General features: G+C 32.0%; 1 protein-coding gene across 1 annotated transcript; it reads left to right on the top strand.

The window, feature by feature from the left end:
• Positions 1 to 5,724: 5,724 nt before the first annotated feature.
• Positions 5,725 to 15,735, top strand: LOC136227149 (COBRA-like protein 6). The gene is made up of 9 exons (XM_066015846.1): positions 5,725 to 5,815; positions 5,902 to 5,972; positions 6,115 to 6,213; positions 6,297 to 6,439; positions 13,104 to 13,137; positions 13,784 to 13,885; positions 14,123 to 14,727; positions 14,827 to 15,104; positions 15,196 to 15,735. Exons 1-9 carry the CDS (start codon positions 5,725 to 5,727, stop codon positions 15,480 to 15,482), a joined length of 1,710 nt encoding a protein of 569 aa, XP_065871918.1. The 3' UTR covers positions 15,483 to 15,735.
• Positions 15,736 to 16,401: the final 666 nt, after the last annotated feature.

Genomic DNA, 16,401 nt, shown 5'->3' with positions numbered 1-16,401 from the left:
CCGATGGGTTTGAAGCTAGTATTTCCAAGGATGGACAAGCATGTGAACATGCTCTCCTTGCTCGCCCTTGGTGTCAAGAAAATGATTACAACAAGATAGACGCCACAACTCCCAAGTACTCTAAATCCAAGTATGAAGAAATTGTCAAGAGAGTCTCCTCCTACCTCAAGAAGGTTGGATACAACCTTGATAAAATTCCATGCATGCCCATCTATGGGTTCGAAGGTGATAACATGATTGAAAGATCAACCAACCTTGACATGTACAAGGGATCCACCATACTTGATGCTTTTGACCAGATTAATGAGCGAAAGAGGCAAGTAGCCCTGAATAGTATAATTGCATTACATTTAATGGTCTTCAGATACATAATGTCATAGTAAACTTCTAATTCATTTTATCAAGAAGCTTCTCTCTAAATTCATTAAATGTCTCGTCTCAACATGGCATACTAATCCATTAGGGGAATTCCATTCACCCTCCACCAGAAAGTCAAGTTTCTACTCGAGGATGAAATTGTATTATATTTATTAATTGTTTTCTTTTCTGGTCTTATAAATTTCCAATGTTAAATTGTTTCAACATATTATTATTATTTGAGGTTTTAGGCTTTGTGTTATTTTACCAATTCTTTCTAATGCAATATTTCATAAGATATAAAAAGGGTCAAATAAGTGTGTTATCAAATGTCAAAGTTAATTAAGGAAGCTCTTAATATGGTTATTAGCCTGGGGATATAAGAACACATCACTTAAATTGGGGGTGTAATGTCTCTAAGAAGATCCAAACTACAATCACATTCCACGTGCTGCTACGGGCTTAATATAAATGTTAAACTTTTTGACTCGATATTTATATCATAATGTAACTCTTAGATTATGTTGTTTATATATTTTTTTATCTTATTAAATTTAATCTAGGTCTTAGATTATGAGATTTATATAATTTGCTTAACTTCAAATATTATTTATAAATATATTCTTAATTTCATTTATATTATTATTATTTTCAATTAATTTGTTATGTATAGTTTACAATATGAATATGAATATAATTATAATTACAAAAATTAAAATAAAATAAAAAAAAATTTCCTCCTTGACTTTAAATATTATTTATAAATATAAATACGTTTTTAATTCATTTATATTATTATTATTATTATTATTAGTATAACTTAACTTACTATTTTCTTGTACTGTTTTTTAACTCTAATTTCTAATATTGCGAATCTTTTTGCATGTGTTTATGAACTTTTAAAACACAAGACTTCGTTTATCAATTGGTCAAAATACGTTTTTTTTGTACTTTGCACTTTAATTTATTATGCTAAATTTATTTATTTGATATTTTTAATATTATAAAATGATATTAAAAAATATTATTGTTAGTATTATAATTTTTATATTGTTAATATTTTACTATGTTAGAAAAATAAATAAAATAAAAATATTGTTTTTAAATGATTTTTAAATCTCAATTAAATCCCAATTAAATTTTCAATCTATTACCTTTTGTATTTTTTTCATATATATTTTAATTCGGTCTAGTTCTAACAATTATGGTTTTAAATTTTAAATGGTGTCAAAAAGGTAAAATATGTATTAAAACAAAAGTATTTTTTTAAACTTTTTCCCATTATTGAACATTCTTGTCATTTTACATGAATAAAAAGTAACCAATTTTGTATCACTTTTAATTGCATGATGTCAACTATCGTGAACTCGTGGTTGTAGATCATCAATTTTGTTCGCTATTTAATTTTAGTTCGAAATGGGTAAAGAACATGTCGCATCTCTACCCACAGATTATGAGACTTCTTCGATGATTCTCTACTGTCTTGAGGGGTGGATAGTTTTCTAAAGACAACATATGTGGCTAGACTTTTCGCCAATCAAATTAACTTTGTGATTCTGCATTAAAAAGATTAAATAAACACTTATGATAATTCAGATAAGATAATAGCCTATGAAGGGTTGTTAAGATTGGCTTTACGGTTACGTGTAGGGAATGGTAGTCTTACCCTAACCCAACCAGTAAATTGGTATTGTTATGACATTATGTGTTTTTGCTATTTATTTCCTTAAGAGTAATAAATCACGCACTCGATCAATTAAAAGTATCAATGTATATCTTTTAATTTAATAACCATATACACAGTTATATCATAGCACTATGCATTGAGTTAAAATTTCAAGAATGTAATATTCATATATGGTTATAACATAACCTTATATAGTGCATATGCTTATATCATATGTTCCATTTTACAACCGTGCATATGATTATGATATCACTTTATGAAAAAAGTTTAAATGCACAAAATATTGAGAAAATACTATTATATCCTAGAGATATAATAACATTTATCAAAATTCTCTCGAGTTTTAATAATCATATGTATGGTTATAATATAATTTTATACAATGGGCTAAAAACCAAATAAATCTTCATAAATAATTTACATCATGAATTATTTCTAGAAAACAATTTGATTTATTTAAGCAACCCTTCCTAAAATCATGAATTATTTCCATAAAATAACTTGATTTATTTATGTAACATATGATTTATATGTGTGAAAATCACTTATTTCCACAAAATAACTTAATTTATTTATGTGAAAATCACTTATGTAACATGTGTAATTAATTTGGGAAAATATAGTTTAATTAAAATATGGAGATAAGAATAAAATACATATAATTATATTTAAAAAATCATGTACAAATTGTATTTACAATTAAATTAGACTTGAAATAATCATAAAATATTAGTAAAAAACAAATAATTCTTATAATATATAAAAAGGAAAGTGAAAATAAATTTAAAATATAAAAATTAAGGGCGGGCGGAACACCCATCACTTAAAAGCCCATAAAATTAAACACCTAAATATATTTGTTAAGATATTAAATTTTGAATTAGTCTCCAATTAGTTTTACATTCAAATAGTTTGTTGTAACTGCAATATATTGTAAAGTCTATTTATACATCAATTATCTAAATACAGAAATCATTGAGATTCAAACGGTTTCATGGTATTAAAACTTCAAGAGGTCTAACAACCTAAAATCTCATTCTCCTCTTTTCAGCAAAAATTCAGCCATGGCAGCCAAAACAACGCTGAAATTCCAACTACCAACACAACTTATTCTTTTCCCTCACACATCTCACACCAAATTGCTCATAGGTTCACATCTACCAATTACTTACTATGGAGAACTCAATTGATGCTTCTTTTAAAAGGATATGGGTTGGCACATCATGCTGATGCAACCATTCCTCCTCTAGTTAAGAATCTGCCAACTGGAGCTGATAATCCGGCCTACATAATCTGGGAACAACATAACTAATAAGTCCTTAGCTGGATTATTCATTCCCTATCTGAAAGTGTTTTGGTTCAAATTGTTGGTGTTAAAATAGTAAATGTTGCATGGAACATGCTTGATAAAGCTTATTCCACAAGCTCCCGTATAGATCTGAAATATCGCTTACACAATTTAAAAAAGGAGAAAGATAGTATCTTGTCGTATTTACAATCTATAAAATTGACCAGTGATCAATTCACTGCTCTTTAACATTGAATTTCTAAAGATGATCTCGTTGAAGCTATTCTTGATGGCCTTGGTCTGGCTTGTAGGCCATTTATTCGTGCTCTTATAGCCTGATTTGAATCTGTCAAATTTAACTTGTCTTCTTTTAAGTGAGAAAGATAATTATCCAAAAATAATAATGTTACCCCCTCATATACTGTTATGAGCACGGGCTTTTTCCGGCTCTAATGATGAGTATATGTTACTTGCTTGTGGTTTTGTGTAGGTGGGCTTTATGTTACCTTATACGGGAATACAAGCTAAGTCTCGATCCTTATTTTCTCTTTTTGATAATTTACTCAAACTATCAAGATGATTATCATTATTTATTTAAAAATTCTATTTCTTCCATGTCTGTACCCGATCGGGTACTAGGGTCCCCAATCGGTGACCATTGGCAGTTTTTAATTCAAATCAGTCGGTTTCTGGCCTCAAAACTGATATGTTTGGCTGGGAAACCATCCTAAAAAAGGAGGGATAGAAAGGAAGCAAAAAGAAAGGTTTTTGAGAACAAAAAGAGTGAGAAAAGAGTGAAAGTGGGTAAAATTGAGTAAAAATAAGAGATAATACACAAATTCAACTATTTTTACCATATTTTAAGAGTGCAAACACCCAAACCAAACACAATCCTCGTTTTATATAGTTGAAAGCACGTTTTCTACAAACTGTTTTACTATATGTCAATTCTTTAAGTCATTACACTTCTTAGAATTGAGATTTTGGGTCCAAAACTTTCATATTTGGTCCAAGTGAATTTGAAATTACAAATTTCTAATCTTGCCAAGTCACTGTTACTCAGGTTCGGGTTGCTGCTTTAGATTCTTGTTTCGTGTACGTCGGCCTACCACGCAGAACAAACTGGGAAAATAATTTTACATCTTAACTTATAACTATTTATAAATAAATTCAAATTATTAAAAACTGTTTTAAGATTATATTTAAAACATGCTAAAATCTTCGTTCACAACAAATTTAATCGAATACACAATTCAATTAATTAATAAACTATTTGGAACTCGGAGCATTAGACTTTTAATGTGTGTGACTTTCTAGGTTCATATTTAATTAGCAATAAGGAACACAAAACTATTGTCCTAGGAATAATATCACATATCTCATATTTTATATTACTTTCAGCTCCTTAAAGATTAGGGTTAACGTCTAGCATTACATACCCTAACACCCAACTAAAAATGAATAAAATTAAAGTCTATTAAGAGGAACCATGATCATAACATTACGCCAAAACCCCCTTCAGACGACGGTTAAAAACCGTCGTCCCATGAGATATAAATCTGTCACGGGGCTCGCTACCGTCTGTTGCCCCTTCAGACGATGGTTAGATTCTGTCATGTGACGACACGACACATGACATTATCCTATCTGCGTACTGTCATATTAATGTTTGTTACGATGCGACTTATTTATTATTACCGTCACCTTTAATGTCATCACATGACATACTAATAATTAAAACCGTCAAGTATACGTGTGGGAAATTGGCATATTGAATTTGTGATGACAGTTCGTATAATAATTTCTACCATCATAACTTGTTTTAGATGGCATAGGTCTTAATCAATCATGTCAAATGATTTATTTTCAGCAGACATGTTCGTTTATTTTAATGTCTTTTTATTGTTCTTTATATGACATTTTTTAAAAGTAAAATGTCACTTTTTGCCTTCTTCTTCGTATGGATTTCTGGTTTTTACCTGAATAATTAACATACTTAAATATGAACGTGAAATTTTGTATATCAATGGTTTTAATTTTATTGGATACCAATACTCATAATCTGTTTACATTTGTACACATACATTTCTGAATTAAAACTAAAAAAAATAACCAATACATATATCCAAATTCTGAAACAAAATCGATCAATTCATGTATCCATATCTTGGAGTCATTATTAGTCCTATAATCCCAAAGTCTTGATATTTGTAAAACCCAATGCATGTCATTAATACACTATCATCATTACACATAACCCTAACCGCACTAATTAAAGACCTTTCCCCTTTCACGACCTTTCACTTAGCCACCACTATCATATCACTATAAATAACAAGCATCACAATCGTTCAGTGTCCATACATTCAACCTATAAAACTTACATTATACAATGGATCACCTTGCACTTGTTCAACAACAGATAATTGCTGAGATGGAGAAATTGTACATTGAGAGCCTAGGGTGGCTTCTGGTCATCGATGGTATGTCAATCCATATGTTGTTCTTCAACTCTTCTTGTTTTCTTCTGTTTACTTGTAATGATTCTTCTTATCTTGGATGATAACAGGTCCTCTAGATGATAACTTCTTCAAATGGTCGATCAGAATAAAAGGCCACAATACACCCCATATGAACGGGGTGTATTTGAAATCAGAATCAGCTACCCTCTGGATTTCCCAAACAGACCTCTAACAGTAATATTAACTTATCTCCTTAAGATATATGAACCTACATGACATTGTATACACATACACTAATCAATGTCTCTTCTTATTCTCAGTTTCGCTTCCGGAATAAGATTTATCATCTTAATGTGGCTTCTGAGGGGATGATTCATCTTCCCCGTCTCCTTACTCGCCCTCCCTTTCCCACTGCCACGGTATAGATATGCCATCATTTATCTATTTCATTTGATAAACACTTAATCATGTTTGTGATCTAATTATTATATGCATTTTGTAGCTGTTGTGGCACATATATGATCTACTACTACAGCCCCACATTGAGGTGCCATTTCCTGGGCAAGAAGCAGTTGCTGAGCAATACCTCAGCAACAGGGAAGTGTATGATGTGCTCGTCCAGAGATGGAATAAGGAGTATTCAAGGTGGACATGAGGGTGTCCAAATCTCCTAAACTATCTTGACTAAGAGAAAGGAGAATCGAAAGGCAATGTGAGCTCCAAATGTGGTTCTCATTTAAATTCCAAATTTCCTTTCTCTTTGTCAAGATAGTAAATGAGTTTTGGAACTTCAATTATAACCGAAAGGCAACACTCATCCCCCCTTTTGTAATATAACGTAGAGCTTGCTATTCAGTTCGTATGTATATGTATATGTATATTCAAGTCATATCAAAAGATATCTTATCATTTGCAAGGCATATCAGAACATGCAAGTAGCCTAAATTAACCCTTTTGCAATGTTCCTCCCACTTGGATTATACTCGTTGAAAAATGAACTTGGTAATGAGGTTTATGATGCTGTCACTACAAGAGACTCTTTTTGTGCTGAATGCATCATAAACCTATCACCATGATGAATGCTTTTTTTGTACGTTAACAAGCCAAGTGAAAAGGAACATTATAAGAGTATTCACATATCACAATGAACATTCATATTGTTAGACTATGCCTAATGAGCTACATGCCCAATGAAAATTCATACACATACTCAATCAGTCTAGCTTCCTAAACAGAATATAAAACAAGCCAACATGTGCTTCATACACATACACATACTCAATCAGTTCTAGTAGTATAGCTCGTATGTATAAGAGTATTCCCATGAGTTCTAGCTTCCTAAACAGTTCTATACCACACATACCAATCATTTCATAGCAATATAACTCACATACCAATCACTTCATGCATGGTTAAGGTATTCAAGCAAGCAGTTAATAGCAATGCACATACATAATCCTTTACAATATACTTGCCACTTGGATTGTACTTGTTGAAAAGTGAGCACGGTGATGAAGTTTGTGATGCTCTAACCATAAGTTCATAACTTATGCTGGTAGCATCGAAAGCTCATCACCATTCTGAATGGTTTCAATCAGATAACAAGCCAAGTGGAAGGTATATTGTAAACCTATCTCAGCAGCATCATCCACAACAACATCATACATGTAACTAATCAGATACATGCCCAATGAACATTCACACACATACTCAATCAGTTCTAGCTTCCTAAACAAAACATAAAACATAAACATACTTCATACATATACACATACACATACTCAGTCAGTTCTAGCAGTATAGCTCGTAGGTATAAGAGTATTCCCATATCATAATGAACATTCGTAGCTTTAAACCCCTTACAATATACTTGCCACTTGGATTGTACTCATTGAAAAGTGAGCACGGTGATGAAGTTTGCGATGCTCTAACCATAATTTCATAACTTATGCTGATAGCATCGAAAACTCATCACCATTCTGAATGGTTTCAATCAGATAACAAGCCAAGTGGAAGGTATATTGTAAACCTATCTCAGCAGCATAACTCATGTTTAAATAAAAAGGAATCAGGTGAGTTCATAACATTTTCAGCTTTAGACTATGCCTAATCAGCTACATGCCCAATGAACATTCATACACAAACTCAATTAGTTCCAACTTCCTAAACAGAACATAAAATAAGCCAACATGCTTCATAAACATACACAATCAGTTCTAGCAGTATAACTCATACGTATATGAGTATTGCCAATCACAATGAACATTCAAAGCTTAAGAGTATGCCTAATCAGCCACATGCTCAATGATCATTCATACACAAACTCAATCAGTTTTAGCTTTCTAAAAAGAACATAAAACAAGCCAACATGCTTCATACACATACACAATCGGTTCTAGCAGTATAACTCATAGGTATAGGAGTATTTCCAATCACAGTGAACATTCAAAGCTTAAGAGTATGCCTAATCAGCCACATGCTCAATGATCATTCATACACAAACTCAATGAGTTCTACCTTCCTAAATAGTTCTATCTAACTCAATGAGTTCTAGCTTCCTAAACAGTTCATACCAATCATTTTATAGCAATATAATTCACATGCATACCAATCACTTCATGCATGATTAAGGTATTCAACCAATCAGTTAATACATAACCTTTTAAAATATACTTGCCACTTGGATTATACTCGTTGAAAAGTGAGCACGGTGATGAAGTTTGCGATGCTCTAACCACAAGTGCATAACTTATGTTGATAGCATCGAAAACCCATCACCATTATGAATGGTTTCAATCAGATAACAAGCCAAGTGGAAGATATATAGTAAACCTATTTCAGCATCACCCACAACATCATACATATACTCAATAAGTTCTAGTTTCCTAAACAGAACATCAAACATAAACATGCTTCATACACATACTTAATTAGTTCTAGCTTCCTAAACAGAACATCAAGCATAAACAAGCCAACATGCATCATACACATACACATACTCAATCAGATAACAAGCCAAGTGGAAGATATATTACAAACATATCTCAGCAGCACCACCCACAACAACATCATACATGCAACCAATCAGTTCAAACCAACATAATAATAATATATACTCAATAAGTTAAAGAAATCTTCCCATATGCTAAACGCAAGAGCAGATTAACAATCTCTTCAGTTAGCCTTTCCCATGTAGCATTCTTACTATCCCTGCAAATATTATGTTCTAATAAAAAGGAATCAGAACATCTTCAGCATCGGGCACTGTATTGCCCTAGATTAAAAAAGATAAAGACCCAAGATTTTCAGCAATGAATCTAACAATGAATACAATAAAATCAGTGTATCTAAGCAAGAGATCTAACCCTTTCAACGATAGGTCTGAAAATCAATATATCCTTATTCCAGTTGCTGAAATCGATATACACAAAAGTAAATCGGATGAAGAAAAGATAGAGTAAGGAACAATGAAAATCAATAGATCCTTACCAGTACCGTGTTTCGAGCTCACTGATTGCTAAATCAACTATGGAGATAGAGAGGGATGAGAGGGATGAAGATTGCGTAACCTAAAATGGGGTTTTGGATGAGAGAAATGGTTTATATATGAGCTGAAATTTCAGTCAAACAATCGAGCGCCTAAATTTGGTATATGGCCGCGTAAGTGAAATTTCATTTGCCGCTTGTTTTGTTTTCCTCATACAATTACAGTCATTTATTGCAGGTGTCATCTGATGAGCAAGTGAAATTTAACAAAAACGCGCGTTTTTTTTTGGATGACAGGATTCTGTCATTGGAACATACAATGACAGTCATTTATTGCAGGTGTCATCTGATGAGCAAGTGAAATTTAACAAAAACGCGTGTTTTTTTTGGACGACAGGATTCTGTCATTGGAACGCCACATGTGAATCGAGCGTATTTTTAATTACGCTTTCAGATGACAGAAATTTAAAATACTGTCACGAAAAATATTTAGACGACACGAAAACAAATGTCTGTCATGTATCTTGTGTCGTGTGAAAGGAAAAATGGCATAGTGTAATTACTAAAAACTCAAGTCCTTTTTCATTACAAGATCCTAATCTTGATTAAGGAAACAATATATCAAAACCTTAATAATCAAGATACCATAACTTTACTCTAAAATCTTTTGTATCTGGCCAGGTTACTCCATCAAAGAATAACCAATAGAAGTTATAAGATTTTATCCATGTTCTTGTAGGGTAATGAAATCCTATATTAGTTTATCTCTCGCCTCATTATATAACTGAATAAAACTATCACATGCCGAATGACCACATGTGGTTAACATGTTGTAAAGCATTAACAAACTCTAATCTCCTATGAACGGAAAACTGAGTCACCTCAAGTCAAAGGACTATATGTATTAATATGACCTAACGATAAATGTTTGATAGATCAAGAAACTCTATACTATTATCATTTAACATCACATTTAGTCAACTCATCTCTTCATCCTAACATCTCATGTCAAGCAGTATGAAATTCACTACTTCCCTAAGAAGATGAATAAAGGTGGTGGTCTATTATTATTAACTCCTACGACCATAAATATTTAAAGTATGTCATTACTAAAAAACCTATTTCTTATTTTCAACTCTTTGAGAATAATTTTTCTTATATGATATTTTAGGACAAATATTTGTTAATATATTTTAAATAACAGATAAATATGAAAACAAACATTTTATTTATTGCCAACAAATATTTACAATGTATACAATGCATGGCACAAGAGCATAAATCACTAACACATTTGACACCCATTAAATTAACATGTCACATCATGAAAAATCAATATTTTATCTTGTTATATCACTATAGTTTTTTTTTTTCAAATGACATGTTTCTCAAAGCAACTCTAATAGATGATGGTCTAAAAATTGTCAAAACTTAACCCATCATACCAAATTATAATATTATATTTTTTTTCACTCATTCATATCATTTTTTATACTTTTGTTATAAAAAATAATCCAATACTAAACAACTTCAAAAGTTGATACTATGACCTTATAAATCATATTGTATATATATAATTTATTTTAATTATAAATATTGTCACAAGATGCATGAATAGTAAGCAATTAAATCATTTTTATATTAAAAAAAGTTAAACAATGGTGGCAAAAAGTGGCAATATTGCTTGAAATTTTTAATTACTCAACATTAGACCTGTCCACGGGCCCGAGTACCCGCCAAGGCCCGTGTCCCTTGGGCCGAGCTTGGACAATGTTAATTGATGTTAGACCCAGCCCGGTTCAGACCCGCTAAATTCCGCCTATTTTTTAGGCGTGCTTGGGATTAATAAAAATAGTGCGGGCCGACCAGCCCGGCCCACCTATTAATATTAATTAATAAATTTTATATATTTATATATTAAATATTTATATTTAAGTATTAAATTTTATTTTTTATAATTAAAAATTATGTATATATGTTTAGGTGGGTTTATATGGATTAGGCTTGAGATTTGATTTTTAAGCCTAAGCCCGAGCCCGAGCCCGCCTAAATTACTAGTGGGCTGGGCTGGACTTGGGCTGTGGACTTTTATAGAAAAGCCCGTCTGGTTCGATCTGAGCCCGGCCTAGCCCAACCAATGGCCATGTCTACTCAACATCACTCCAATAAATGACACACCTTCAAGATTGCGAAAGTCATTATCACCTCACCAAACACTCAATCAAGCACCCTCTATTGGAGATGCTCTTAGAGTACTCATATATATTTTGTGACACATGTCGTTTTATGATAAAAATGACATGTATCGCAAAATATATGGAGATCATTCTAATAAAATCACCAACGAAATCAACAAGTCAATTTGTCATGTTTTTCAAGACAAATAAAATTGTGATGTTTTTTTTTACTTTTTCATTTTTCTAATTATATACTTTATTGTGGGGTTAAATGCACTATTGATCACTGAACTTATATGATTGTCTTAAAATAGTCATTCAATTTCAATTTATCTTAATAAAATCACTCAATTTGAGTTTAGTCTTAATTAGATCATTCCGACGATCTCAGTAACTAAAAGACATCAAAATAATGACATTGGTTACACGCTAGCATGAGTCAACCCACATCTCTGGCTGAAACGACACATGACATCCATTTATACACCACATAGTTGCCATGTATCGATTATTTTATAATAAAAAGCACAAAATTTATTTATTTATTCATAAAAACAATTGACATGTGGCTGTCACGTGTCGTTTCGGTCAGAGATTTGAGTTGACTTGTGCTGATGTAGCAGTCATGACATCATTTTTGTGTCTTTTAACCATTAAAGTCGTCGGGGTGACCTAATTGAGAACAAAATTCAAAGTTGAGTGATTTTATTAAGACATATTGAAGTTAAATGACCATTTTGAGACAATCATGCAAGTTCAATGACCTGTAGTATATTTAATCCCTTTATTGTATGAGTTTAAACATGTTAAAAACCATTTTATCTCACCAAAATCAACAAGTTAAACTTGTTGTTTATAATTAACCAAATGAAAACAGTGTATGTAATACAGTCCCGTTCAATTGGACCTCAATGACCAAATCCTATCATCGACCATTAGATTTAACACTAATATAATCCTACGGTGTTAAAATTTATCAATTAAATATTATTTAACTTATTTTTTTCCTTTTTTAATCAATTAATCTCGCAAAGGATTCCTAAATATAAGGAAGTGTTTATGGAGAGAACCCTGGAAAGAGAAACAAACCACAACTGGTTGATCAATTGCAGGGGTATTTTTCATTCAATTTCTCTAGGTTAAACAAATGCCCCTGAAATTTGTGGGTACCAAAAGGCTTATCAAACGACTCTTAGTTGATACCGCTGCAAATACCAATTGCTTAAAAGAATTGATATTTTTCAATTGTATTTGGATTAATGATGATCTTTAAAGATTTTTTTCCAATACCTTCATAGCGTTTATGATGATGATCGAAACATAAGGACTATTTTGGAATTTTTTTTTGTACACATACAGCCTAATTAAATACATGTGGACACAAACAATCTAATTAAATTTCCTTTTGTTGTTCAATTTGCTGAACCAAAATACCAATCCTAGTGAGAGTTGTTTGATCGGAGTTCTTTCTCTCTCCATAAACACTTCTTTATATTTAGGAATCCTTTGCAAGATTAATTGATTAAAAAGGAAAAAAATAAGTTAAATAATATTTAATTGATAAATTTTAACACCTTAGAATTATATTAGATTTAAATCTAATGGTCATTGATTAGATTTAAATCTAATGGTCAATGACCAAATAGGATTTGGTCATTGAGGTCCAATCAAGCAGAACTGGTATGCATCATTGAATTTGGAAACAGAAAAATAGAATGAACCTAAAAATAGTTAAACTATAAACAGAAAGAAAGACGGAAATCTGAAGCATGTATGAACAGTCCCTTAAAACAGATTTCGTCGCTATTGGCAATCGTTTTCGAAAATACAATATATAAATAAATGAACTCTTACCGTATATGAGGTGGTAACTCTTGTTTTTGTTGGAACAGTTGAAATTCTATATACACAAAGTTGTATTTAAAAGAAATAATAATAGAGTATTGTAACAGTTAAGAAATGAATTAAAATGAGAATATAGAAGGTTAGCTAAAAGAGCGAAGCAACAGGCAAAAGGAATGGAGGAAAACGCGTGCGTGAGGTTTAAATGTTATAAGTTAAGAAATGAAATTCCAATTATACTTCCTTAATTAAGAGTAACAGAACACAAAACAATTTACAGAGTATTAAACACTACAATACACTATATACACATGTTGTCTTAATTCCTGGAGGAGTGAGATGAACCCTTTTCTGTTTAACGATCATACATCGATTCTTCTTATTTTGTTGTCTCTAATCTCTCCTTGTTGTTGTAAGTGCAGTGCAGTTTTTTAATTTGAAATTGTAAAAAGTAGAGCGTTTCATCTTCTTCTTGTTCTAACAGAAATATGAATATGGGTTGATTGTAGATGGGTTTGATCCGTTGGATCCTCATGCAAATGTAACTATCAAATGGGATCTTTTGCAATCCTCCGATACAAGCGATGTACGTCTCTATTTACTTCATGTTCTATGTATGTATATCTGGGTTGGGTTTTCCACTGTTTCATTCAATTTCACTCCAATCACTGCTCATAATTTGATAGTTTTAATATAGATTCAATTATAAATGGTTTTAGTTACTCAAAAACAATTTTTATTTTGATAGATTATGAATAACATAGATTCAACCTTGTAAATATACACATGTTTATTTGGTAGGATGATGTTTCAATGATCGCAGGTGAAAGTATCAGTATACAACTTCCAACTATACAGGCACATAGAGAGACCAGGTTGGAAAATAAGTTGGATATGGAAAGCCAATGAAGTTATATGGGGAATGTGGGGAGCTGAAGCTACTGAACAAGGCAACTGCTCTGAATTCAAAGGAGGAAATCTCCCTCATTGCTGTGAAAAACAGCCTTTGATTGTTGATCTTATGCCTGGTGCTCCTTACAATCTTCAATCTAAAAACTGCTGCAAAGGAGGTGTTTTATCTTCCATCATACAAGACCCTTCCAAATATGGTTCTACTTTTCAGATGAGCATTGGTGCTTCTGCTGATTATTCTGGCTTCCAAATGCCTGATAATTTTACACTTGGTATTCCTGGTTATACCTGTGGACTACCTAAACAAGTTCAGCCAACCCGCTTTCCTACTCAAGGTGGGCGCCGCTGGACTCAAGCTCTCGGTACATGGAATGTAACATGTATCTATTCACAGTTTATATCAGCAGCTGCTCCTAAATGTTGTGTTTCTTTGTCTGCATTCTACAATACTACTATTGTACCTTGCCCCAGATGCAGCTGCAGTTGCCAGGGATCACCTGCTTCTAAATGTGTCAAGTACGTAATAACCACTTTCTTATGCGCATATATATATATATATAGATTTGTTGGCTTGCTAAAATGTTAAAAAAAGTTTTGATTGAACCTTAACTTAAGGTTTGGAGAAACACCAGCATTGCTGCAGCAGAAACATGACCCCAACGAAGAAATAGCAGCAGTGGTGAGATGTTCAGAGCATATGTGTCCGATTCGAGTTCACTGGCATGTGAAACAAAGTTACAAGCAATATTGGAGAGTTAAGATGACAGTCACAAACTTTAACATGATGAAGAATTATTCAGAGTGGAATTTGGTTGTGCTGCATCCTAATTTACAGAGCTTAGTTCAGTCTTTCAGCTTCAATTACGCACCACTTAATCAGTATGGTTACATTAGTAAGTGTGTTTCTTAATTACTTTTTCCTGTAATTATGATGAATATAGGTGTGTGTTTTGAGACTAACAGAGAATTATAATTTAATAACAGATGATACAGGAATGTTTTGGGGGATAGAGTTCTACAATGACATGTTACTCCAAGAAGGTGGGAGTGGTAATGTACAGTCAGAAATGTTAATGAGGAAAGATTCAGGAATATTCACATTCAGACAAGGATGGGCTTTTCCAAGAAGGATTCTATTTAATGGAGATGAATGTGTTATGCCTCAACCAGATCATTACCCAACCTTGCCTAATTTTGCTCACAACAACAACAAATTCAACTTCATTACTCTTTTCTCTTTCTTCTCCTTCCTTTTACTAATTGTCTTCTAATCTTTTTTATGTGTTATCTATATTGATTAGAAGAGATAGTATGAAATTGTCTTTCCATGCCAAGATAAATTTGAAAAACCAAGTGAATAATGTCATATCATCAATTAAGGAATTTGGGAAGCGGCGGAGCTTCTCTTCAGCTGCTCCAAATTGGGAAGATTACATTGCACCACATGCTCCATGGTTGACCTGCAAACAGATTGGAAAATGGAATTCTATAGCCCTAAGGTATGGGCAGTGGGGGCCTTCCCCTGATTATTTTTTTAAACAATTTTATGTTGTAATTTTCGGCTTACAATCTAATTACATACCACACATATATCTTAAAACTTTGAGTTCGCATTTAAATCCTTAACTTATACTTTGAAACTCAATTAAGTCCTAATTGAAGTTTGTAATTAGATTGGTAAATAAAATTTTGGTTCGTATTTCTTTTATATTTATCAGTTTGGTTTATTGGCAATTTATTATATTTTCAGTTTTGATTATCGATTCGGTTGTTTATAGTTTTAATTGGTTTTAATTACTATTTTATGATATTTTTCAGTAGTTTCAGTTTTAGTAAAAAAAATGAGTTAAACCTAACCGAAATAAATATTAGAGTTGTCACGTCCGTGACTAAATTTCTAGAATTTATATTTTGATATTAGTATATATGATAATTATTAGTTTATTTTGTGTTATAGGAAAAATTTGGAGTTAATTTGATGTTTTTATGTGTAAATTAAAAGTTATGATAAATTTTAAAAGATTATAGAAAGATGGATGATGATCATTGTCGTATTTGGATATATATTGAATCGGAGTCAGTGATCATCATCATCCTTCTTTTCTTTTTCTTTCTTTTTCTGCCTCTTCGTCTTCTTCGTCGTTCCTGAACCGTTTCTCCACCGTTTCTTTGATTTACGGAGATTCGACC

The sequence above is a fragment of the Euphorbia lathyris genome, chromosome 4 (assembly GCF_963576675.1).
Source record: "Euphorbia lathyris chromosome 4, ddEupLath1.1, whole genome shotgun sequence".
NCBI classification, from domain to species: domain Eukaryota; kingdom Viridiplantae; phylum Streptophyta; class Magnoliopsida; order Malpighiales; family Euphorbiaceae; genus Euphorbia; species Euphorbia lathyris.
Note: the sequence above shows the minus strand (reverse complement) of the source record. Positions and strands in the feature narration are given on the sequence as shown.

What these genes read in the sequence shown, in the direction of transcription:
- LOC136227149 (XM_066015846.1), top strand. Translation starts at nt 5,725, where the DNA reads ATGGATCACCTTGCACTTGTTCAACAACAGATAATTGCTGAGATGGAG. An exon ending in TGGAATAAGGAGTATTCAAG is followed by an intron (nt 6,440 to 13,103) that starts GTGGACATGAGG and finishes ATGACCAAATAG; the next exon opens with GATTTGGTCATTGAGGTCCA. An exon ending in TAATCAGTATGGTTACATTA is followed by an intron (nt 15,105 to 15,195) that starts GTAAGTGTGTTT and finishes ATTTAATAACAG; the next exon opens with ATGATACAGGAATGTTTTGG.